The sequence below is a fragment of the Chenopodium album genome, chromosome 22, assembly GCF_948465745.1.
Source record: "Chenopodium album chromosome 22, dcCheAlbu1.1, whole genome shotgun sequence".
NCBI classification, from domain to species: domain Eukaryota; kingdom Viridiplantae; phylum Streptophyta; class Magnoliopsida; order Caryophyllales; family Amaranthaceae; genus Chenopodium; species Chenopodium album.
Window position 1 is genome coordinate 2,394,656 of NC_137855.1, and position 24,103 is coordinate 2,418,758.

Here is a 24,103-nt window from a genome sequence, read left to right on the forward strand (position 1 = left end):
ATGCAAATTTGCCAAATTCATGTACCAATATTAAATTATTAATGCAAAATTGCAAAGTACTAAGTAATTTCCTAGAAACACCCCCCCCCCCAAAAAAAAAAAAAAAAAAAAAAAAAAAAGAAAAAAAGTCAGAAGAAAGAGTCACGTAATTTTTTTTTTGAAACCAAAAGAGTCACATAATAATAATATTAATATTTGTGTTTTTGAAAACTACTATTAATATTATTATATTAATATATTAAGAGTAATTTTGACTTAAAAAGAGCAAAAAGAATGCATGGAAATTGACCAACTTCCAACTGAAAACTACCCACCCACCAATTTCCCTCCCTTTTTAATTTTATTATTGGTCGGCAATCGTTGATTTTTTTAAGTTTTAAAATAATTTTTAGAAATCTTTAAATTGGGACAAAGTATTTTACTGCCACAAGATGCCATATATAATCAAATTCTTCAACAATCAACACACATTTTTTTCTCTCTACATTTCATTTTCTACACCAAACACCAAGAACGATTTATGAGCAACCAGCTTTCTTTACATGTTGTAGTATTCCATTTTGTTTTTATTAATTTTTCTTCAATTCCTCAACTACCCACAAAATTATTCACTAGTATTATTTAATTTTTAGAGGAAAAAAAAGCAGAGGAGGAAAAAAAATTCCCCTGTTTTTTCCAGAAGTTTTAGGATTTTCTGTTCAATTTTCAAGGAATTTCAGGGATTTTATCTCTATTTCAGGTGTGTTTTTAGTTTAATTTTTATGTGTTTTTGAAATTTTGGTTGATCTCTTGATGGGTTTATTATTCCTCTGCTTGTTTGATTGGGGATAGAGGATTGAGAAAATTAGGGTAACAAATTGGGGAAATAATTTTTCTCCTTGTTTTTGGTTAAATTGGTATTGTAATTCAGCAATTTGAGGGTGTAATTACATTTTTCTGCCTTTTCTTTATTTGTAGAACTGTTGAAATTGAAAGTATTACTGAATTCCTCTGTTTTCTTTTTAGTAAGCTTTGCTTAAATTTTGAAGTTATTATTTATTTTTTGGATAGCTGAGTATTACTTGTACATATTGTTGTTGGGTTTGAATTGATGTCAATGTTTGAAGTGTTGGCACATTTATTAAGTAGTAGTTGATGAAATTTGAGGCTAAATTTGTTTTAACATACTATACATTCTAGTGAATTCTTGGATTTTTGCTGAAAATGCTAAGTTTATCTTACTTTAAGTGGAACTAGCTATATTAGAGAACATTTAACTTGATTGCTTGTAAGCTAGCATAAATTGGAAATGAATTGATGGTAGAAAATGAAGTCTTTTTTTGAATGCGCTTATGCTGTAGCAAACTGATAAAATTGACTTGTGGCATGGTATATATGTAAGCCATTTAAATTTCAGCTGTAAAATGCTATGAAATGGGGTGTGGCGAAAATCGTTCTTATTTTGTCTATTTGCTATTAATATTATAGGAACTTAGGAAGAGTCTGATGATAGAGTGATAGGTACAATTCATACATGTTACTTGGACAATCTCGTATAAGTAAACAGTCGAGGTCGAACTCCTGACTTCCCTCATGGGAAGCTAGACTTAAGACCATGGAGGCAAATGTTTTTATAGCGTAGAGTATGACCACTTGAAATGTAATGAACAATGAGAAAAATAGCATGAGCAATCTGATCATAATCAAAGATACAAATAAACTCTTAAACAAAATCAAGCGGAATGAAGAGTGTTGTGTAGGTTCATGCACATGGAGTGTGCAATGTAAATGGTAGTTGACTCACTTATTTCTCAACAAGTTATTTATATTGGGTGATGAAGTGATTCTGGTCCTTTTGTATGATGCCTCTGTCGGCTTTATTCGATTTCTTCTAATTGATTAAAATTAGCTGATTCATTTGCTTTGACAAGTTGAAACATCTCTTATAATGCTTGTGGTATGTGAGGTTTGTAGCCTATAGCCAAGATGCTAACAATGTTGAACATGGCTTAATTGAAGTATTGATAGAGTAATTTGTTTATATATTTATTTTCTACTTACCCACATTTACTTTCAGAATGTCAAGTTTGGAGGAACCCCTCAGTTTTGACAAGTTGCCTAGCATGGGCAGTCTTGATAGAAGGTTTTCATCTGGTTCTTGTCGACCTCGGGGAGAGGATATGGGCATGGGAGCTCGATGGATTGAAGGAAACAGGTGCAGCACATCAAACAGCTGTAGGTCAGTGAGCTTCAGGCTCTTTTATAATCTTATCTCATATCAAATGTTTTTTTGGGTGGATTTCTCATTTGATTTGCTTTCTGAAATGTTGCAGTGAGGATACAGAAGATTATATGGGAGATGCTTTTCTTTGGGGAAGAAAATCAAGGGAGACTCATCGTAATTCTTTCAGCTGGAGGAGCTTAAGTCTGGGCAGAAATCATACGACATATGTAAATCATGACAAGTGCACCGGTGTCAAAAGAAGTAAGGTAATTGGGTACTTTGGGCTTCGTTTGTCTCTAGTATTTTGGACCTGTTATGTAAGCTCTTTTGCAGCAAGAGTTGGCTATCTTTTACCCATGATGTGGTTTTTGCTGCTGCGCTTCTGTGAGAAGTGGATTTGGTCTATGATTTTCGACTTATTTTGTGGCATTCAAACATTATTGCAGGTTGTAACTGGCATGCCCAATCATGTTAAAATTGTGGAGGTTGGTCCAAGGGATGGACTTCAAAATGAGAAGAACATGGTGCCTACCCATATAAAGGTTGAATTGATCCAAAGACTAGTTTCTGCTGGATTATCCGTTGTTGAGGCAACGAGTTTTGTTTCTCCCAAATGGGTACCTCAGGTACCAACCTTTTTCTAACTGATTTTTACTTTTATGTTATGTTGCAAAATTTGCAGGCACCTCAGTCAAACCTTTTATTTTGCAGCTCTCAGATGCAAAAGATGTTATGAAAGCAGTCTGTCATGTGGATGCTGCTCGTCTTCCTGTGTTGACCCCGAATTTAAAAGTTAGTGAGTTTCATTATGGTTGTCATCTGTACTTTAATAGTAATGTACATGGATAGCTTTATTGATCTGTTTCTTAAATCTTATATCTAGGGGTTTGAAGCAGCTATAGCAGCTGGTGCTAAGGATATTGCTGTTTTTGCATCCGCTTCAGAATCTTTCTCAAAGTCAAATATAAACTGCAGCATTGATGAAAGTCTTGTTCGTTATCGAGCTGTTGTTGCAGCAGCTAAAAAACTCTCAATTCCAGTTCGTGGGTAATTCTCTACACCAATACTGACTGAAAGTTTGTATTCTTTTCCGATGTGTATGTCAATATATGCAAAATGTTGACATGTTTACCTATGCTAAAAATTTCCATTACCATAACAAACTTAAAATGCTGTCCACTTTGCATATCATCACTTCTTCTGATTTGAAAGATCATTCTTCTGCTAGACATGCTTACTGGATTTGTGCCAGATTACCAAATATATTAATTGCTATCGCTTTTATCATTGCTAAATATGAAAATAATTGTGTAGGTATGTATCATGTGTTGTTGGGTGCCCAGTTGAAGGGCCGATTCCTCCTGCAAAGGTGGCATATGTGGCTAAGGAACTGTATGACATGGGCTGCTATGAAATCTCTCTTGGTGATACTATTGGCACTGGTACACCAGGTAATGTTGTTATCCAATCTATCCTTCTCTTCTGGAGCTACCTTCTGGAGAATGCTTCTCCGTTGCAGGAAGCTTCTTTTATTTAATGAAATTAAGCATATTTTGTGTAATGTATTGGCATAACTTAATATCTTGGCCTCTATTATAGTCTGATGTTAAAAGAAAGGCATCAATCTTTGATTTTTTATTTTATTTTTTTCTTTTTAATCTTCAACCTGTGTAATTCAAACATGGGTGCGAGTGTTTGGTATTGGTACATCCAAGCGTCAAACACGTTAGGGCAAAATGTTTTGAAGATGGGACACTATCCTAAAATTGGACATTGGTGGGGGAACACAATATTAATAAGACTATGGCATGTACTTTTTACGTTAGAGATACATACACATATTGACACACTTTAAGTTGACCACTTGTCTAGTTGATATTCTGATCTGTAGTGCGTAATATTCTCATCTTTCTTTTCTTGTTACTATTATTTTTATGAATATGTGGTTCATGATGTATGAGGTATTTGGGTAAATTATGAAGTGTTAAGTAAGAAGTCAGTAACCCTTTTTTTATTAAATGTGTCAATGTGTCCATTAAGGGTAGATAAGAGATAAAAAAGTGTCAAAGTGACGTAGCTCTCTACACTTTCATTGACAACTTTGTATATGCAGCATGTATATATGACTAGTTTAACTAGATAAACTGAGAACATAAGTTTTCAAGTTTGCTTAATTGTTATATGGACTTGGATGATCTTCATTTCTTATTTGTTATTTGTGTTCTTCCGTTTTTTACAGGCACTGTTATTCCCATGCTCGAAGCTGTAATGGCTGTTGTTCCTGTTGACAAGATTGCTGTGCATTTCCATGATACCTATGGACAGTCTCTTCCAAACATTTTGGTGTCTCTGCAGGTTAGTTCAGATTTTTATCTGTTTACTACTGCATAATGCTTGATGGGTTTGATTTTGGTAAGACTTGGGCTTTCTTTTTTTACACTCGAATTTTCCTTATCATCATATCTTACCTTTTACCATATCTGAATTTATTCGAACATACTTGAACTTACTTTGTTTGGGGAATGTGGGTGGATGGGTGGGTGTGAGAATTTTCTTACCAGTTGCTTGTTATATTCTTATGTCGATAAATTTCTTTCCAAACAGATGGGAATCAGCACTCTTGATTCCTCAGTTGCAGGACTTGGTGGATGCCCTTATGCAAAGGGAGCATCAGGAAATGTTGCCACTGAAGATGTGGTATACATGCTTCATGGACTTGGCATCACTACTAATGTAGATCTGGAGAAGCTGCTCTCTGCTGGAGAGTTCATCTGCAAGCATTTGGGTCGCCTTTCTGGCTCTAAAACTGCTATCGCATTGGGCCGAGCAACATATGATACCTGTAATGCTGTAAAATATGATGAACTTACACCTGCAGCAGTATAATGGCCTCGATCTGATGGTATCAAGATAAAGTTTAGAAGAGAGGCGATAATTCTCGTGTCTTTTATTTCTTATTTTTGTAACCATTTTTATCACACATTGATTAAAGGGGTCAAGTTCATTCCCCATTAAGTTTGATTCTAAAGATAATACAAACAACCTCATATACCATACCTTATGTAGACCGTTGGGATACATCCCACTTGACAATTGATTTATAAAATTGCAATTTTATGCAGTGTATCTTGACTAGTTGACATTTAGTTACTTGTAACTCATAAGAAAGGTGGGAGTTGTGGCCTTGTGGGGATGTCTAATTGTCAATGGCTAGAAAAACATATACTCCGTACTTAAGGTGATATCGTTGGTTAATCATTTTAGGCAATGTTTTATTTAATCGTATTTGTTGTATGAAATAATTGAAGAGGAAATTGCAATTCAAGAATATTCCTATTCAAGCTCTAACGAAAGATCATTCTTTATTTAATATTGTAGCATGTTGTGTATTGAAAATCAACTCTTAATGTCGAAACTTTTTTGTTGACAGTTGCGTGTGGACTTTTTTTAAAGGGCAGTCACCCATACTCCTTATGAATATTGGTAGACAGAAGACATGTAGACAACTATGAACCTGTCTCATATTCGAGTAGTTTTGTTCATAAGTTTGTAAAATGATTTAACTTTAAAAAAAGGCATTGAACTTAGTTTCCTTTCTTCTTCATATCTTTAATACTTCGTATTTCTTACCACATAGAAAAACGTCTAAAATCTATTAAAACTAATCTAGTTCGGGTGGATTATGATTATCTGTTTGAGATTCGATTTTGATCATAACATAATCTATCTAGCATTCTTGACTAAGAGCTTGTTTAGTTCACCTTATTTAGTTCACTATGAGATTCAATTTTTTTAAGATTTGGTGTATGACAACTTGTTGTTATGGACAAGATTTATTAACAATTCTTAGGTATCGACTTTAATCGACTAAGAGCTTATTTAGTTCACCTTATTTTTTCTTATCTGATCTAGTTTGATCTGATTTTAACTTATCTGATCTGGTTTGCTCTGATTGTCTTATTTGACCTAACTTTGACCTTTAATGTACAATAAACTAGATAAGGAAACAATATATCAAGTTGGATCTTGTTAGATTCATAATAATGTGTTTTATTAATATGTAGCTTTTATAATTTTTTTAATCACGAAATTAAAGATTTTTTAACGATAAAAAAGTGCATATAAAGTGATGATTTGATTTGAACTTATTTTTACTATTCTAATCTGATCTAAACTTAATAAGTTGAACTGAACGAGGTCTAACTAGATGGCATGTTGTTAGTTCCTTATACACCTTATTACACATTTACACATGGTGTTACATTAGAATTTACTTGATACTTCAAAGTTGAGACCTTGATATTTTCCCTCAATAATCTTATATTGATTGATATTTGATCAACGATTTGCATAAGAATAACTCCATCATAACCAAAAATCGATCCAAAGTTGCAAGCAGCATGGATGAGCGCGAATTTCAACGCCTCCTTCTCCTCTTCCCTGTTGTCCGAACTCCAGATTACTATGTAATTTCTCTCTCTTCTTCTTCTCACTGTTAAACCCTAGATTTTTCTTACAATTTTAATTTTTTCATCTTGCTTGATTTTGGGCTTTATAGTTGATTTTCTTGTTGGGTTTTTTGCTTCTGTAATTCTGATTGATGGGATTTGTCCTTAGCTTCAATTTCTGTAGTTTTATATGATTTTATTTTAATTTTATTTTTATGGGAAGTGAAAAAGAGTTTCTTTTGCTGCAATTCTGTTTGGGAATTTTGTAGTTGATTTTTGTAAGTAGTTTATTTGTGGTTAGTTACTTAATGTCCATTGAGTTTGCAAAAAAAGTTGGATTAAAAAAAAAAAAATTAAAATTTGCAAATCGGGAAAATGTTTACATGAAGCCTGTGTGTATGTAGTTGATATGTATGCACTCACTTTGTTCGAAATTGTAGTTTCATGTATGAACATCGGATGTCGGGTATATATTATCACATCGAATGTTCATAACTATTATAAAGATCTTGTAAGAGATCATCTCATCTTTTAAATATAGAGTTTGAGACAATGTGAATTATTGTTTAGATGGTTGGAGTATAAAAATGTTGCCTTTGTTTCTATTCTGTTGATTTTTGGGTGATTAAACTTGTCTACGATCATAATTTAGATAGAAATTCAGTGGCTTTTGTGAAGTAAATTTGATTGAAAATATTGTGGAGTAATTTAAGAAGTGTTGTTTTTGTCTTTCCTGTTACTTGTTTTGCATCTGATTGATGTTGTCATCATGTGTGATAAATAGCAAGCGGACTCAGAATCGTCAGGGCAATCGACCTCACAAGTAGAAAGGAGTGAGGAGGTGGTCTTACTTAATTTTATTTCAATAATTTTGCTTAACGTTGTTTTTATTACTCGCTTATTTTCTTCATGTAACCATATTTTCTCTTCAGGTATCAGAGTGGCAAGATGCTCAGGGTGAGCAAGAAACCAAGAACCAAGGTATTGCCCAATAGTGGTATTAAATAGCTGTTTATTGAGTGCTTGACAGGTCCTTTGATGTCCTTGAGTGAAATTTTTAGATGCTTAGGGTGTCTTTGCTTTCATAAGTTGTTCCTCACTCCCTTTTCTCCTTATTGCATCAATAATTAATGAATCTTTTGTTTTCATTAATAGAAGACACAAGTAAGCATTTATTTTATTGACAAGAGGACTTTTAACATATCTTCCTTTTAACAACTTTATACATTTTATGCAAAATTGTATACCAACATTTTGACCTTGTTTTCTACTTTGTTTTTTTGGAATTCTTTGAGGCTTTAGATATGTCCATTTCTCTTTGAAAATTTAGCTGCTCTTCAAATGTGTAAAAAGCTAAATGTTGTTATTTGGTGATTATCTTGCTCTTTTGATTGAGCCTATTTTGCCTAACTTTTTTGATATTTTTCCCACTTTTTGTGACAGATGTCTTCTGGGATAAATTAAGATCTACCACAGAAAAAAAGGTGAGCAAACATGTAGTTCTTTTGTATTATGGTACTCTCAGTCGTGATAGATTGATAGGTAAAGCTAAATGGTAATTTATATTTAAGCCTAACATATTATCATATAGGGGTACTTTATTTGTTTGCAACTAAACTTAATATATTCTTCGCTTTGGGAATTCATTACTACACTGGAGTATGTTGCCGTGTGATGCTTTGCTGGCGTGTACATAATTAGTAGGTACCAATATCTATGCGAGCTGATGGATTTTCATTAGGGGATCTCATCAATGTATAGTCCATGTGTAAGAGTCTATCAAGGAAGCCATTTGTAGTCATGGTTTGAATTCTAGATGCTAGGATTACGAATCTTGTGCTCATCGAATGTCTTAAATGTTTTGTTCTTTCTAGGTCAACAACCAAAAATTTAGTTGAAAAGTTCAGGAATATCTATCAACCAAATCACATGATTGTCTTATATTTACTAAATGTGCATCTTCATTTGCGCCTGAATTGATATTATGATATAGGCTCTACTTGGCAATTGCCAACCTCATATTCTCCAAGCTCTTCTTCCCTACCTTGTAGCTTTGTAAATCTTTAAGGCTTGAGTATCTATCCACCATGATCCTCAGACCTTAGTTATTGGATGGTGTTGAAATGGTGGAGTAAAAGGGGACATTCAAAGATGCAGTATTTATTAGTGATCGTCTTGTGTATGGGAAATTGGGAAATTTTACACTTCTGTGAATTTCAGACATATGTGACAAGTCAAGGTTCCGGAAAATGCCACTAGCGAAATACCACATATAAATGTTCATTTACTTTGCAATTCAGACCAAAATGGAATTGTTGGATTGAGGTCATGGGTACAAATAGGTAATATCTTGATAGGTAAATTAAAGCCTCATATGAAAATAGAATCTTCATATTCCCCTAAAGATAAGATTATTATGATTATACTTGCATTTAGTAATCCTCATCAAAGGATCGTTAGTTTCTACATCAAAAATATGCCATCAGTTTACTGATGCTTCTTGGCTTCCTTTTGATCATATTATCTATAATAGTAGCCGTTTCAATGAATTGTGGTTTAGTCCCTAGGTGTTTAGAAGTGCAGTTGTGCTTAAATTTTACGCACAGTAAGTATGGGAAAGATACTGCTCATATAAGTTTGGATAGTAAAGTTGAAAAGGACTTGTTTGAAATTGTTGGTACAAAAATGGATGCAGTTATGAATCTAATCAAAACTCTTAAAGTTCCAGTTTGGTCACTTTTGTGTGGATTGGGAGGGTGGCTAAACATTGCCTTATTGGAAGTGTCTTCCTATAAATTTGTAGTCTACTGTCGTTAATGGTCTCAAAGGCATTTAGGCATCTTGAGGAGAACCATCTTCAAATAAATGCAACCATCCCTTGGAATACCTCATTGGATTTAATTTGGTTTTGGATAGAGTGCTGTCGTATTTGGACTGAATGAGCATCGTTAACTTCTTCCATCCTGGGAGCATGAGTGTTAGTAATTTGGATACTTCTTTTTGTTGTAAGACTTGTAACTTTATAACATCGCCTTAATAGCTTTTTCTCTAATGACTAATGAGTAATGACTTGTGGTATTTTTCATGGAAATCAAGCTGCTAGTCTGTCTCTACTAAGTATCTACTCTATAATGCCATTTAATGCTTTTAGGTGACAGTAGGATTCTACCAAGATTTTCCACCAAAATATAGAAGGCTTTCACGGGCGTGGTTATGGACTTATAGCCATCAAATAGGAGGTGATTTTTTATTTGGTGTCATATAGAGATCAATCAATCAAAGCCTTAATCCCATAAGTGGGGTCGGCTACATGAACCAAAATTGATTATTCTATGTAGTCATCAACAAAGATCCTCCTCCATTCCTTACGATTTGTTGCCTCATCCTCATGCCTTCCGTGGTGTCATATAGAGATCAAATGACTTATTTGTAACTCCATATGTTTGTCTCAGCCTAGGATCCTCCCTTCAACTATTTCTATAGATTTTTTACCAATGCCAATAAAAGTGTATTTGTGGTGTCATATAAGGATTGAATGTGGCCATGTATCCGTCTAATGTGACCCTTCAACCATTTCTTTAAATTTTTCACCGATATCCTTCAAAGTGTGTAGAACTTGTTTAGTTGTGGAAGACCTGGGAGTCGCTTAAGATTTGTTTTGTGTCACCTATTCCTCCCAGTTTGTTTGAGATCTTCAGAATAGACTTATTCATCGTGATTGAGAGGCTAGTATCATCTTTGGATTAATGAATAACATAGATTTTAGGAAATAGACCTTAACATTTTCTGCAATTTTCCAATGTCAAAAAAGGATCTTTGAATCATACTTGCACTTTCTATGGGAAATCATAGCTGTGTCTTGAACTTGAACTTTTGATTATGGGGATCATAGTTGTGTCTTGATTCTGAGTTTAGTGTCATTTATGGATCAAATGATAATTTGGATCTTTGGCAAACTGTGCTTCGGTTCTTAAGACCTTGTCCTGAAAACTTTTGAAATATTTTCCATCCGTTTATTTAATGGTTTTTTTTACTTTTTTTAGCATGACACTTGACATTTGTTTAAACTAGTTAATAATGCATCTTCTACCAACTATGGAAGATCCTGCAATCTATTTTGCAATTTGAAGAAAGTTCCCTTCATTTTCTATGCAGATTTCCTGCTTAGACATGTGTTATATTCAATTTGTGCCCTTCTCCTTTTTATGTTTTATATAATTATATTTCAAGGGATTGAGGGTTTGGGTTCAGCATCACAGATCAAATGCACAATTCGAGCTTCAAATGAGCTTCTGATGAGTGATAAAATGGCCACTGTGAACCTTAGATGCCATGGCTCCGAAATTTCTTGAAAATTTCCGCCCTGTAAGATCTCTTAGTTTGACTAAAGACCTTACTAGATCCATATGTATTGGATCAAGTGTGATCTATACTCTCAAAAGCCATTGAGAGATTGATAGAACTTTCCCATTTTAATATTTGTTTAAGGTTTCTGCAAGTCACAGAAGGATCTGATGGGTGTGAGTTATTTACTTTCAGACTAGCTTCTTGGGTGAATTTTAGTTGAGTAATTATGTGACCAACAATGAATCGTAGAAACCTGTTTAAGACTTTTTCCAATTGTTGTATAATTTGTGATAATCCCCACTGGTGTTCCGAAATGACCTCCCATGTTGTGTTTGTTAGGCCAATCAGAATAATTTCGCATTTTTAACAGTTTTGAAGGCTTTTGGGCGACTTGTGGACTAGACCTTCCAATTTCCATCAAGACTGTTGAGTTTCAGACATGAATCAAAAATTTGGACCTTAGACAACGTCATTGGTGCCTGAAAGACTTTCTTACCCTGGCATGAGCTGTGGTTTTATTGAGGCAATCATTATCTGTATTCTGTAAGATGAAGGTCTTTTGAGTGAAATCTTTAAGTTCTGGATATCACGTTGTTCTTTTTAATTCTGTCTCTTTCACTAGGTTAATATGTGGATGCCCGCGAGATTCTTTCAAACACCAACATGAACTTGAGCTTTATCAAATCAATTTTGATGACAAGTGTCTCTGTTTCTGTTTTTTTCACACTAATTGGTGATCTTTTAAGTCTTGCCTCACTATATTGTCGGAGAACCATCAAGTTATAGAGCTATGATGGTTTAATTAGTTTGGAAGGTTTCTTCATTTGCAGTGAACTGCCCGTGGATAGGTTCCTTTATTGTTTGCTCCTAAATTTTTATTGTAGCTCCACTTCCTCTCCAGCGGCTTCATATGACAATCGTATTGAGATGATGGGACTTCTCGTCTGTTTTGCTTATCTAGTGGTAAATTTTTAGATGAGTTAGATTTGGCATCAGTATCTTATCTGACTCTTTCACTGGGCTTGTATACTTTTTTTGTTTTAATGACTTCTTGAACTGCATTTCTATTGTTTGGCAGATAGAATTGTCATGTACTCACTTTGCCCCTGAGCAAAATACGTTCAATTCTGGGATGTCACATAAAGATGTCGACATCCTCTTTTCCCAGCTTTTTTCATTCTTCACATCTATCTCGTCTTTATCTCCGTGCAAAAAGTATATGTTAACTTGTTTAAGGGGTGCTGGGACAGAGGAAACATTACTGAGATGAGCTGTCGTATGGTGATATTTGATTATACTGTAGTGTTAGTTAATGTAAAAATTAGTCTTGGATCACGAAGACATCCAACAATGCTTGGAAATGAAATGGGTTTATCTTGTTGGAATAAGACATGTCTTGATTTCTGATATGTACTTCCTTGTTTGGCTAACAGTTAGCAAGTATAATGTCTTATTCTCAGTCTGGTTGTTTAATAAATTTTCATTTCTTGATAGGTTGGCCCGGCTGAGGCAGAGAAGTTCTGTGACGCCTTCCAGAAAATTTATCAGAAACTTGTATGTAATCATATTTAGACTGACAATGAACATTTTTCTCATGCCCAACCCCTAACCCCAACCCAAAATGAAATTTTAGATGAATAAATAACTAAAAGCTTTATTTGTTGAGTATATTGTATAGTTGCTGATGAATTCTGGTTTCTTGTTCTAGGTGCATGAAGAGCTAAGCAGAGAAGATATGGAAAACTTCTTAAATTCGTCTTGAGTTGTTAACTGGTTCAATGGTTTTCGCTGTTGCCCATTTTCCAATTAACATGAAGTAATACCTAGATCTAAGATGATTTGACAGAAATGTCTGTCCATTTTCGGTGTTTTGTATAGATATTGCTTTGGGGGATCATCTAGGCTTATTTGATGACAATAGTCGAATTATTTGGGTGGACTTTCTACTATGTACAAGCAACTATTGGCATCTGAAGATGTAGTCCTCTGACTAGTGTGGCAAGTCCTCTGACTACATGACTATGACCACAACATTGTTTGCTTGAATGTCATGAACGATAATTATTATAATTCCAATTTTTTCATGTTAGCTCGTAGCTGAAATATTTGCTGCTAATACAAAGACTATGCAAGTGACCATTTTGGTTTGCACTTAAATATTTAGCAAATGAGCAAGTAGTTAGTTGCTCATTTGTGAAACGAGTTTGCTCATTCGACAAATGAGCAAATAGTTGCTTATTTGTCAAACGAGAAAATATTTCTTTAATCAACAAGCATTTCTTTGCTCATATGTGAAATAAACAACCATTAGTTTGCTCAATGAAATAATTAGTCACTCATTTGTAAACTAAGTAAACATTTCTTTGATCATTTAATTTGGGAAATGAGCAATAAAATTTTTGCTCATTTAGCAAATAAGCAAATAGTTAGTTGCTCATTTGTCAAATGAGCAACTACTTAGTTGACAATTTAACAAATGAGCAAAAACTTAGTTGCTCATTTGACAACTACACAGTACAATGTTTCATCCCTCAATAGACTTATGTGTGTTGAAGTTAAATCCATAGCAGTTGTAAACACGGTACCGTGTTTCATCCCTCTGTTGACTTAGGGCCTCAAGACTTTTCGCCATCGGACCCCATAACCTCCGAAATTTCTCAAAAAGCGTTGATAATAGCCTTTAATTTTTGGAATTTTTTAACCTTTTTTTCGCCCGGAAATAAAAATTGCAGAGATGTTTAACGTAGTCCCAAATACCCTCCGAGAGTCCAATTAGGGGGATAAAACCATCCAATTTGCCTTATAACGGTCAATTTACTTGTTCACAACTTGCACCGATTTCGTGAACTCAACCCTACTACAGACATTTATGACAACATATAATGGTCATATATGGTTCCAAACGGCATTATATGATCCTGAGATGTATCTCCTAGGGCCTCACGACTTTTCGTCACCGAGCCTCGTAACCTCCGAAATTTCTCAAAACCGTGGATAATAGCCTTCAATTTTGGAACTTTTTTGACCTTTTTTCGACTGGAAATAAAAATTGCCGAGAAGTTTACCCTGGTCCTTAATACCCTCCGGGAGTACAATTAGATGGGTGGAACCATCCAATTTGCCTTAAAACGGCCAATTTACCTGTTCACAACTTGCACCGATTTCATGAACTCAAGCCTACCACAGACACTTATGAAAATATATATTGGTCATATATGGTTCCAAATGGCATTATATGACCCTGAGATGTATCCCCTAGGGCCTCAAGACATTTATCCACTGGGCCCCGTAACCTCCAAAATTCAGCAAAAAGCGTGAATAATAGCCTTCAATTTTGGAATTTTTTGACCTTTTTTCATTTGGAAATAAAAATTGCCGAGAAGTTTACCATGGTCCCTAATACCCTCCGGGAGTACAATTAAGTGAGTGGAACCATCCAACTTGCCTTAAAACGGCCAATTTACCTGTTCACAACCTCCACCGATTTCGTGAACTCAAGCCTACCACGGGCATTTATGACAATATTTAATGGTCATATATGGTTTCAAACGATATTATATGATCCTGAGATGTATACCCTAGGGCCTCAAGACTTTTTGCCACCGGGCCCCTTGACCCCCGAAATTCCTCAAAAAGCGTGAATAATAGCCTTCAATTTTGGAAACTTTTGACCTTTTTTCGACCGGAAATAAGAATTTTTTGAGATGTTTACCATGGTCCCAAATACCCTCCGGGATTCCAATTAGGTGGGTGGAACCTTCCAATTTGCCTTAAAACAATTAATTTACCTATTCACAACTTGCACTGATTTCGTGAACTTAAGTCTACCACGGACATTTATGACAACATATATATAACACCCCAATAATTCTCTCTTTAAACGTGTGAGGACCCTGAACAATATTCAAGAGAATTACTGGCGTGCTACCGCCACGTGTTCAAACGTTAAGGCTTTATCAGAAAATAGCAGCGGAAAAACTGAATCAGTTATAAATAAGTTTCAAAACCAACGAATGAAACCAAATTAAGTCATACAACTTGGAACATTAAGGCCCTTATTCAAAACCCAATAAAAGTAGTAAGTGATTAAATTCAGTGTTCAAATAAATTCAAACCCAAAAGAAATAGTGTCGAATAAAATCGAATTAAAATAAATTCAAACTTGCAAAAGATATAAATGCAAACAACCAACTCTCTACTCAAGATCCCACAACCCTGATGAATGCTGCATGTGTAAGAACCTGTGGTAATTCTGCTCCCCAATATTACAAGTGTAAAAATTGGATCGTCACAGGGTCATTGAAAGGCGAAGGCCATGACCAAAGAAAGACACACAAAGCATGCAATCAGCAAAGCTGAGTACATACAAGCTGCAAAATAAATTAAGAAATCCATAACATGCTACTAATAATCAATCATCATGCATCATTAAATTATAGACTCAACACACGACTCAACTATTTATATTACTAAGACTCCATTAATTAATAATAGGTAAATCATTATTTTTATTCATTGGATTACGCAATAGACAAGGTTGTCCAACCCATGCTCCATTTGGAACATCAATAAAAGAAAAACCCCATGCCTCCTTTCGGAAACATCAATAAACATCCAACGACCACGGGCGCGACTCCGTGACCGTAGTTAGTATGAGATCTCACCTAACTCCTAGTTTTGAAAAATATTTGAAATAAGAGACTCGTAGATCAGACGGCCTCGAGAAAAGTACACGGCTAATACCCCATGTACCCCAACCCCTGATTGTCATTACTCCAGAAGTGCACCAATCCAGCGTTTTATTTCTCATCCATCTTGCACTTTACGTGATTTACAGGTTTAGACTTGGTGATGACTCATATGCATAACAATACAATCAATCCAATATCAATTCAATCAAGTAAAACAACTTTTCAATTTCAATTCTTGATTTATTAGTGGCAAGCAACATTTATTATTTATTCCTTTACTACCTCGGTGTATAAACACCTTGAGTGCATAAGGCACCCCAAAACCTCAAACTCGTCTTAGAAGACTTAAATTCTTCCTTTACTCATCTTGCTTGCATAATCATGAATGAGTAATAAATTAATCATTACACCAATCATATACCTTTGCCTCTAAGCGCACCTTGCATAATTAGAGCACAAATAATACTTGCAATATAAAATAGTGCACGTCATACGAAATTCACAATGTATAACCAAACAATTTAACTCAGTCATCCCTATACATGATACTAAGTTCTCGATCCGTCGTCCTTAAACATGCACCTAAAAGAAAGGTTTCGTAACTTGTACGTACCTTGAGCAAACGAATTGGTATGCCACTTTACTAACTAGAAATCACCTTCAATAAACTCCTCTCCTAAGCCAAATAATAACATCTCAATATATACCCAATCAATCAAATTTACAGCAATACTAACTTACTTTAAAACCTTCAAAATCCAAATCAAACAACACTTTAAAACCTTCCCTTTTGTTAAAATTAAAGGCTTATATATAGTTCTTTAAATTTTTCTTCATAAAAACCTTAAAATACACTCTTATACATGAAATTACAGCAAGTTCAAAGTCTAATAAAAATCTGAAATTTATATAAAAACCCCTAAAAATCTCCCTTTTTAATGGGTGATTAAACCCTCTTTATAAAACATCAAAAGTAGTACTTAAAAACTATTTCCAATACTTAAAACTTCAATAAAAACATATATTTATGCTTAATTAACTTTAAACATAATTAATTTTATTAATCAAACTCAAGGATAATATTTTAAGTATAAAAAAAACTTCGTTAAAATCAAAAACTGCCCAAAAATCATATTTAGAGGCAGAATTTGGCCACGAGAGGGTGGTGCTCACTACCAAAGGTAGTGAGTCTTTCTTAAAACGTTGTTTTCACATGGAAAACACTACTTTTTTTTTATCAAAATCGGATGAGTTCAGAATCTGATCGGGATTAAAACGGGATTAATATTAACGAACGAAAATCTAAAAATTAAAACACGAATCTATGTGTTCAAAATAATCTGGAATTAAGTTAAACTAATCAGTATTTATAATCACCAAAAATTCAAAACATCATTACTATAAAAGCCCTAAATCAATTGTTTATAAAAACCCTAAAATCATGATTTTCAATAAATTGAAACCCTAGGTTTATAATTCATAAAATATGAAATTTATAACATAAATATAATCTGAAATTTATAATCTTTATACCATTAAAATATAATTTGATACTAAAAATATAATCTTTATACTAAAATCAAAACCCAAAATAATTAAATTAACATTAAGCAAAATAATGAAACAAAAGAGGATGAAAATAAGACTAACCTTTTTGTGTGGGAAATTTTTGGAGATTCATGGGGTATTTATAGGAGAGAATTATTGTAGGGTAAAAAGAAAGATTGGGCCTCATAAAAATAATGGGTCGATTAAGTAAACAAATGGGTTAGGCTTGTGTGATTGGACATAAATTGTAGAATAAATGTGCATAAAATAATTTGTTCAAATAATTTTCGACCCAGATTAATAATTTGAAACTTTTGAAATTAAATTATGAAAAATAACAAATAAATATTATAAATAAAATAAATTTTTATTTATAAAATATTTAAAAATACGGGGGATTACAATATAATGGTCATATATGGTTACAAACGGCATTATATGATCCTGAGATGTATCCCCTAGGGCCTCAAGACTTTTCTTCACCGGGCCTCGTGACCTCATAAATTCCTCAAAAAGCGTGGATAATAGCCTTCAATTTTGGAATTTTTTGACCTTTTTCGCCCGAAAATAAAAATTTCCGAGAAGTTTACCATGGTCCCTAAAACCCTCTGGGAGTACAATTAGGTGGGTGGTACCATCCAATTTGCTTTAAAACGGTCAATTTACCCGTTCACAACTTGCACCGATTTCGTGAACTCAAGCCTATCACGGACAACTAGTCAAATTCCTAGAAGTGTAAAACATGGTACCATGTCTCGTCCCTCTATTGACTTATGCAACAGCTAGTCAAATTCCTTGAAGTTTAAAGCGCGGTACGGTGTTTCGTCCCTCTATTGACTTAAGTCAAATCCGTAAAATTTTGAAACACGGTATCGTGTTTCATCCCTCTATTTACTTAGGGCCTCAAGACTTTTCGCCATCCTCAGACCCCATAATCTCTGAAATTTCTCAAAAAGCGTTGATAATAGCCTTCAATTTTTGGAATTTTTTTGACATTTTTTTGCCCGAAAATAAAAATTGCCTAGATGTTTAACATGGTCACAAATATCCTTCGGGAGTCCAATTAGGTGGGTGGAACCATCCAATTTGCCTTAAAACGGTCAATTTACTTGCTCACAACTTGCACCGATTTCGTGACCTGAAGCCTACCACGAACATTTATGACAACATATAATGGTCATATATGGTTCCAAACGGCATTATATGATCCTGAGATGTATCCCTAGGGCCTCAAGACTTTTCGTCACCGGGCCTTGTAACCTCCGAAATTCCTCAAAAAGCGTGGATAATAGCCTTCAATTTTGGAATTTTTCGACCTTTTTTCGCCTGAAAATAAAAATTGTCGAGAAGTTTACCATGTTCCCTAATACCCACCGGGAGTCAATTAGGTGGGCGGTACCATCCAATTTGCTTTAAAATGTTCAATTAACCCGTTCACAACTTGCACCGATTTCGTGAACTCAAGCCTATCACGGACTACTAGTCAATTCCTGAAAGTTTAAACAAGGTACCGTGTTTCCTACCTCTATAGACTTATGCCACAACTAGTTAAATTGCTAGAAGTTTAAAACACGGTACCGTGTTTCCTACCTATATTGACTTATGACACAACTAGTCAAATTCCTAGAAGTTTAAAACACGATACCGTGTTTCGTCCCTTTATTGACTTATGACACAATTAGTGAAAATCTTTGAAGTTATAAACATGGTACGGTGTTTTGTCCCTCTATTGACTTATGCGTGTTGAAGTCAAATCCATAGCAGTTTTAAACACGGTACCTTGTTTCGTCCCTCTATTGACTTATGCCACAAATGGTCAAATTCCTAGAAGTTTAAAGCACTGTACCGTATTTCGTCCCTCTATTAACTTATGCCACAGCTAGTCAAATTCCTAAAAGTTTAAAACACGATCCCAAGATCTCTTGAAATCGGGAGGGAAGCTCTAACCACTTGAGCTATCCCTCACTCTCATTGCGCTAGTAGGTTGATGTATATAAAACATTCAAACTAAAAAAATTTACTAAAAAGTAAATTATGGTTAAAATAAAGTTATGGCTGTATCAAGATACTTGTGGTGATGTAGATTTGTCAATTTATCATCATCATATCCTCATTTTTGTATCTTACTCTTATTTGTTGAAGCTAAGTAACCAACTTCTTTTTTTCTGCAAGAGTCTACAGATTGTATAAATAAGTAATGCATCATGCATTTCATTCTGCATAATCATGATATTCTTTTATTTGATATAAAAGTATGACACAAATGACCGTGCACCAAAGCCACCAATAGTCCTTAAAGATGAGTAGGATAGCAGTGACACTGAAGACGGGGAAGCAGCATATGAATGGACAATTTACCAACATCAATAGACTAGACATTAGTCAATACTCCACAGCACTCCTCTCTGCTGCTTGATTAGAGCTTTGTCCAAGCTTAAGGGATTGGACGAAGGCGATAATCTCGCATTGAATATTTGATGTTGATTAAACTCGAGAAAATTTACAATTAATCAAATAGATCACGATTAATGAAATCTTTTAAGACACACCACTTAATTTGGTGAAGGCTGCTAAGACCTACAAGTCATGGAACTCAAGAAGCCATTACCTTCGCAAGAATCCCTGCATGGGCTGCATCTCCAACTTCAAGAATGTGAACAGCTATGATGATCAAGCAAAAGGCAAAACCAAACCAAACCAAACATACTAATTCCATAACACTGATCAGATATTATCAAATTAATAATAACATGAAAATGTTCCTAAAATTTGCAATTTAATCACCAGTTTTGGTTCTGGTATTGTCACAAAAGGAGAGTATTTCTACTTCATCAATTGACCTCTTTGACCCCTTTCTGGGGTTTTTTTTATTATTTTTTCTGGGGGTGGGGGGAAGCTCCTAAAAATGGCCTTAAAATCGTACTGAATCACACTCAATCATGTAGAGTTCCAAGAATGTCATCTTCCCGGTACAGATGATACCTGCAAGAGGATCACAAGCAACAATGGTTACAAACGTAAATAATGATACTTCTCATCCCTGAATATAAATCACACGCGTGATACTCAACCATTGTATCAGGAGTATTAATTATCAAATTGGTTACTAAGGCAACCACAATCAGGTAATGATGAGCCAAACCTTAAGGCAATTATCAAATTGGTTACTAAGGCAACCACAATCAGGTAATGATGAGCCAAACCTTAAGGCATGCATTATATCACCTTATGACTATTACAAAGTATTAACTCACAAACAGTGACAGACAACATGCCTCGACAATCCAAGTCAAATTAAAGCAATGAAAAAACAACCCCCAAGTATTAATAAACTTTGTACTTGTACATCCCAACAATTAGAATTTTACAATCACCTGACATATACAAAAGGTCCACCACAGCCATTAAAGTGAAGTATAACTACAAAAAAATCACCACCACAATAAAATCCCATATGCTATCATAAGGATTCATAACCACACAAGATACCACCACGCCTACTTAATCCTCCATTATTAGACTGTTTAGCAACTCCAAAAGAATTTCACCAAGTCACACAGCAGAGTGTTGGGATGTTGGATGGTACAAGGGACCGTGTGGCATGTGCACCCAAGGGGATACATCCTGGGGTTATATAATGCCGTTTGGAACCATATATGACTATTATATGTTGTCATAAATGTCCGTGGTAAGCTTGAGTTCACGAATTTGGTGCAAGTTGCAAACTAGTAAATTGACCGTTTTAAGCCAAATTGGATGGTTCCACCCACCCAATTGGACTCCTAGAGGGTATAAGGGATCATGGTAAACATCTTGACAATTTTTATTTCTGGGCGAAAAAAGGTCAAAAAATTCCAAAACTGAAGGCTATTATCCATGCTCTTTGAGGAATTTTGGAGGTTACGGGCCCGGTGGCGAAAAGTGTTGAGACCCTAGGAGATACATGCCGTTTGGAACCATATATGACCATTATATGTTTTCATAAATGTCCGTGGTAGGCTTGTGTTCACGAAATCGGTGCAAGTTGAGAACGGGTAAATTGACCTTTTAAAAGCATATTGGATGGTTACACCCACCTAAATAGACTCCGGGGTGTATTAGGGTCAATGGTAAGCATCTTGACAATTTTTAATTCCGGGTCAAAATAAGTGGAAAATTGTCCAAAATTAAAGGCTATTATACACGATTTTGGATCAATTTTTGATATTTTTTCAAAAAATGAACCGAATGTGTTGGATGACTCCTGGGGTCATATAAGGAGGTTTGAAACCATTACACACCGATAAAGATGTTCATAAAGTACCAAGAATAAGTTGACTCTTTGAAATTCATGGAACATAGTAATGTCATATAAGTGTAATAATGTGATGTGACTTGACTATAATGATGTCATATATTTATAATGATGCCATATAAGTATATTGAAGTGATGTTATTTGACTATAATGATGTCATATAAGTATATTAAAGTGATGTGACTTGACTATAATGATGTCATACAATTATATTAAAGTGATGTGACTTAACTTTAATAATGTCATATAAGTATATTAAAGTGATGTGACTTGACTATAATGATGCCATATATTTATATTGATGTCCTATGAGTATATTAAATTGATGTGACTGGACTACAATGATGTCATAGTATGAAAATAATTTTTTAATGATGTGATGTCATAATATGACGTGACTTGACCATAATGATGTGATAAAAGTATAATTATACTATATAAGTGATGTAATATGGGTAAAATAGTGATGTGATGTGATTAACCATAATAGTGATGTGATTTGACAAAAAAAATGAATGAACATATTCATTGTTACTATTCACATGTGTGTTGATTGATGTGTGATGTGTTATGTTGATTAATATATTTGAACAAACTATTCATGTTTGTAATGCAAATATCGTGTGTTATAAGGATAGAAGCCTTTAGACTCAACGAAGGGTAATTTAACAGCACCAACATCTCATATAGCACACCTCCCTAGCATGGGTGCTGTATAATTTCTACACGGCTTCATGATGTAAACTACAAATGACATCCTTGAACCACAGGGCACCATAATATTACAACAAGAATGGTGTCGAAGCAATAAATTGCCAGTAAATTTTCTAAAACATTCACCTCTATTCCAATTCAAATGTTAATGTCATTTTTGCTAGGCTTTTCTACATGCATCAACAATTGATCAATGAAAAATCAGGCCCCAATAAGTCACAGCTTGTTGCAATATACTAATACCACCACAGTTTGTTGAAGTACATCACCCAAAATATTACCATAGCCATACGATATACCGCCACAAGTCCATAACTAATTTTTCAGCATAACAATTCCCAAGGAATAACAATGGATAACAACAACATGATTATGTATAGTTCATACTTCGAGCCACGCACAACTATCTATTGTAAAGACGGGAGCCTTTTGACTCATTGAAAGACAATTGAGCAGCACCAAAATCAATCGTTCTACTACTTTGCCAGTAACAACACCGCAAGGGAAAAAAAAAAACGAAATCTCTAAAGTTCACTAACCTAACATGGTTGATGTACAATACTATAAGACTCTACAACAGAAATCCATATGAAACCCCTAGACCACATGTAAACCAAATAGTATAGAAAGAACGACATCACTATTTAATTCTTCAAACAAAACACTACCATTCCAAAATTGGTCATCATTTCTTTGATTAATCAGCAATAAAGTTTGTCAAGGTAATACTGTATCTTGCAATGATTAAACTTGGTACTAAATTCCGGATCCTTTGGCCGTAATTTAAACTTTAACACTTTGTAAAAGCACATTTGAAAAATCTAAAGATCAGAGTTGACTCCAGAACAAAATTACTCATAATTTAGCTTCCTAAGTACAATAATAGAAATATTCAAGCATAAAACAGAACTCACGTCTTATCTTCAAGTTTAAATTCAGAGCCACCATATTCAGGTAATAGAACAGTATCTCCCTCCTTCACACTCACAGGGATTAGTTTCCCATCACCGGTACGACTCCCTGGGCCCACGGCAATTACTTTCCCAGAGTTGAGCTGCATCAAATAAACATGAACAATCCATTTTTAAGCAAACCAAATTATACAGTAGTATTGACCGACAAATATTATAGAATTAATCAAAACCCTAACAACCTCCAAAGTTCATACATTTAATAATGCAATTTTGGCATTTGCAATCAAATTATTAGCAGCATTCATTGAGGAAAAAAAAAAAAATTTGATAATATAAAAATGCAATCAACCAATATCACAGTTTTATAAAATGCATATAATTAGATCAAAAGCAACAAACTTTATGCAAAAATTCAACTAACCCAGATTTGATTTCAATTGATAAACTATAATCAACGAAGAAACAGCTTATAAACCAATATCATAGATTCATAAAATATATAGTTCAATTAGATCAAAGCAACAAAATTTATGTAAAAATGCAGCTAACCCAGATTAGAATTCAACTTATACACTATAATCAACGGAAAAACAGCTTATAAATTCAATTAAATAGAAATCAAAGGGATTTAATCGGACCTTGCTAGAAGATTCTGGGAGCAAAATTCCAGTGTTAGTTTTGGCGGGAGCAGTAATTTTCTCAATCAAAATGCGATTGAAAGTGGGAATAAGCCGCTTTGCCATCTTTCTCAAACTCTGCAAGTAACCCAGAAAAATTGGAGGAGAGAGAAAATTGGGGTTTAGATTTTAGAAGTAGAAATCAAGGGTTTTGTTGAGGTTATTATAATTGGGCACTCGTCTTCGCTAGAAGTAAAGCAAAGCAACTAGAACCTTCTAAACAGATCTTTAGGGTTTATCTAAGATTTATGGTTTGGTTACTAACT

The 24,103-nt window shown here is 34.4% G+C and overlaps 3 protein-coding genes across 3 annotated transcripts; 2 read left to right on the forward strand and 1 right to left on the reverse strand.

Annotated features, from left to right (window-relative positions):
- The first annotated feature begins 476 nt into the window (after window positions 1-476).
- LOC145605002 (hydroxymethylglutaryl-CoA lyase, mitochondrial-like) lies at window positions 477-5,252 on the forward strand. The gene is made up of 9 exons (XM_081661007.1): window positions 477-739; window positions 2,057-2,218; window positions 2,313-2,469; window positions 2,650-2,829; window positions 2,915-2,995; window positions 3,087-3,250; window positions 3,518-3,654; window positions 4,443-4,558; window positions 4,808-5,252. Exons 2-9 carry the CDS (start codon window positions 2,058-2,060, stop codon window positions 5,087-5,089), a joined length of 1,278 nt encoding a protein of 425 aa, XP_081517133.1. The 5' UTR covers window positions 477-739; window position 2,057; the 3' UTR covers window positions 5,090-5,252.
- Window positions 5,253-6,477: 1,225 nt separating this feature from the next.
- On the forward strand, window positions 6,478-13,068 carry LOC145605941 (uncharacterized). The gene is made up of 6 exons (XM_081662009.1): window positions 6,478-6,669; window positions 7,436-7,492; window positions 7,584-7,632; window positions 8,095-8,135; window positions 12,493-12,552; window positions 12,707-13,068. Exons 1-6 carry the CDS (start codon window positions 6,604-6,606, stop codon window positions 12,758-12,760), a joined length of 327 nt encoding a protein of 108 aa, XP_081518135.1. The 5' UTR covers window positions 6,478-6,603; the 3' UTR covers window positions 12,761-13,068.
- A 6,908-nt stretch (window positions 13,069-19,976) lies between these two features.
- LOC145605536 (10 kDa chaperonin, mitochondrial-like) lies at window positions 19,977-23,979 on the reverse strand. Its single transcript, XM_081661607.1, has 3 exons — window positions 23,799-23,979; window positions 23,161-23,300; window positions 19,977-20,219 (listed from the first exon to the last, which is right to left on the reverse strand). The coding sequence occupies exons 1-3, from the start codon at window positions 23,901-23,903 to the stop codon at window positions 20,171-20,173; spliced, it is 294 nt and encodes a 97-aa protein (XP_081517733.1). The 5' UTR covers window positions 23,904-23,979; the 3' UTR covers window positions 19,977-20,170.
- Window positions 23,980-24,103: the final 124 nt, after the last annotated feature.

Excerpts from the sequence above, each read along its gene's own strand:
- LOC145605002 (XM_081661007.1), top strand. The coding sequence starts at position 2,058 with ATGTCAAGTTTGGAGGAACCCCTCAGTTTTGACAAGTTGCCTAGCATG. Across the intron at positions 2,996-3,086 it reads TGTTGACCCCGAATTTAAAA|GGGTTTGAAGCAGCTATAGC; the intron begins GTTAGTGAGTTT and ends TCTTATATCTAG. Across the intron at positions 3,655-4,442 it reads TATTGGCACTGGTACACCAG|GCACTGTTATTCCCATGCTC; the intron begins GTAATGTTGTTA and ends CGTTTTTTACAG.
- LOC145605941 (XM_081662009.1), top strand. The coding sequence starts at position 6,604 with ATGGATGAGCGCGAATTTCAACGCCTCCTTCTCCTCTTCCCTGTTGTC. Across the intron at positions 7,493-7,583 it reads AAGTAGAAAGGAGTGAGGAG|GTATCAGAGTGGCAAGATGC; the intron begins GTGGTCTTACTT and ends TTTTCTCTTCAG. Across the intron at positions 12,553-12,706 it reads AGAAAATTTATCAGAAACTT|GTGCATGAAGAGCTAAGCAG; the intron begins GTATGTAATCAT and ends TTCTTGTTCTAG.
- LOC145605536 (XM_081661607.1), bottom strand. The coding sequence starts at position 23,903 with ATGGCAAAGCGGCTTATTCCCACTTTCAATCGCATTTTGATTGAGAAA. Across the intron at positions 23,301-23,798 it reads TCCCAGAATCTTCTAGCAAG|CTCAACTCTGGGAAAGTAAT; the intron begins GTCCGATTAAAT and ends TATTTGATGCAG. Across the intron at positions 20,220-23,160 it reads TTTAAACTTGAAGATAAGAC|GTATCATCTGTACCGGGAAG; the intron begins GTGAGTTCTGTT and ends ATCCTCTTGCAG.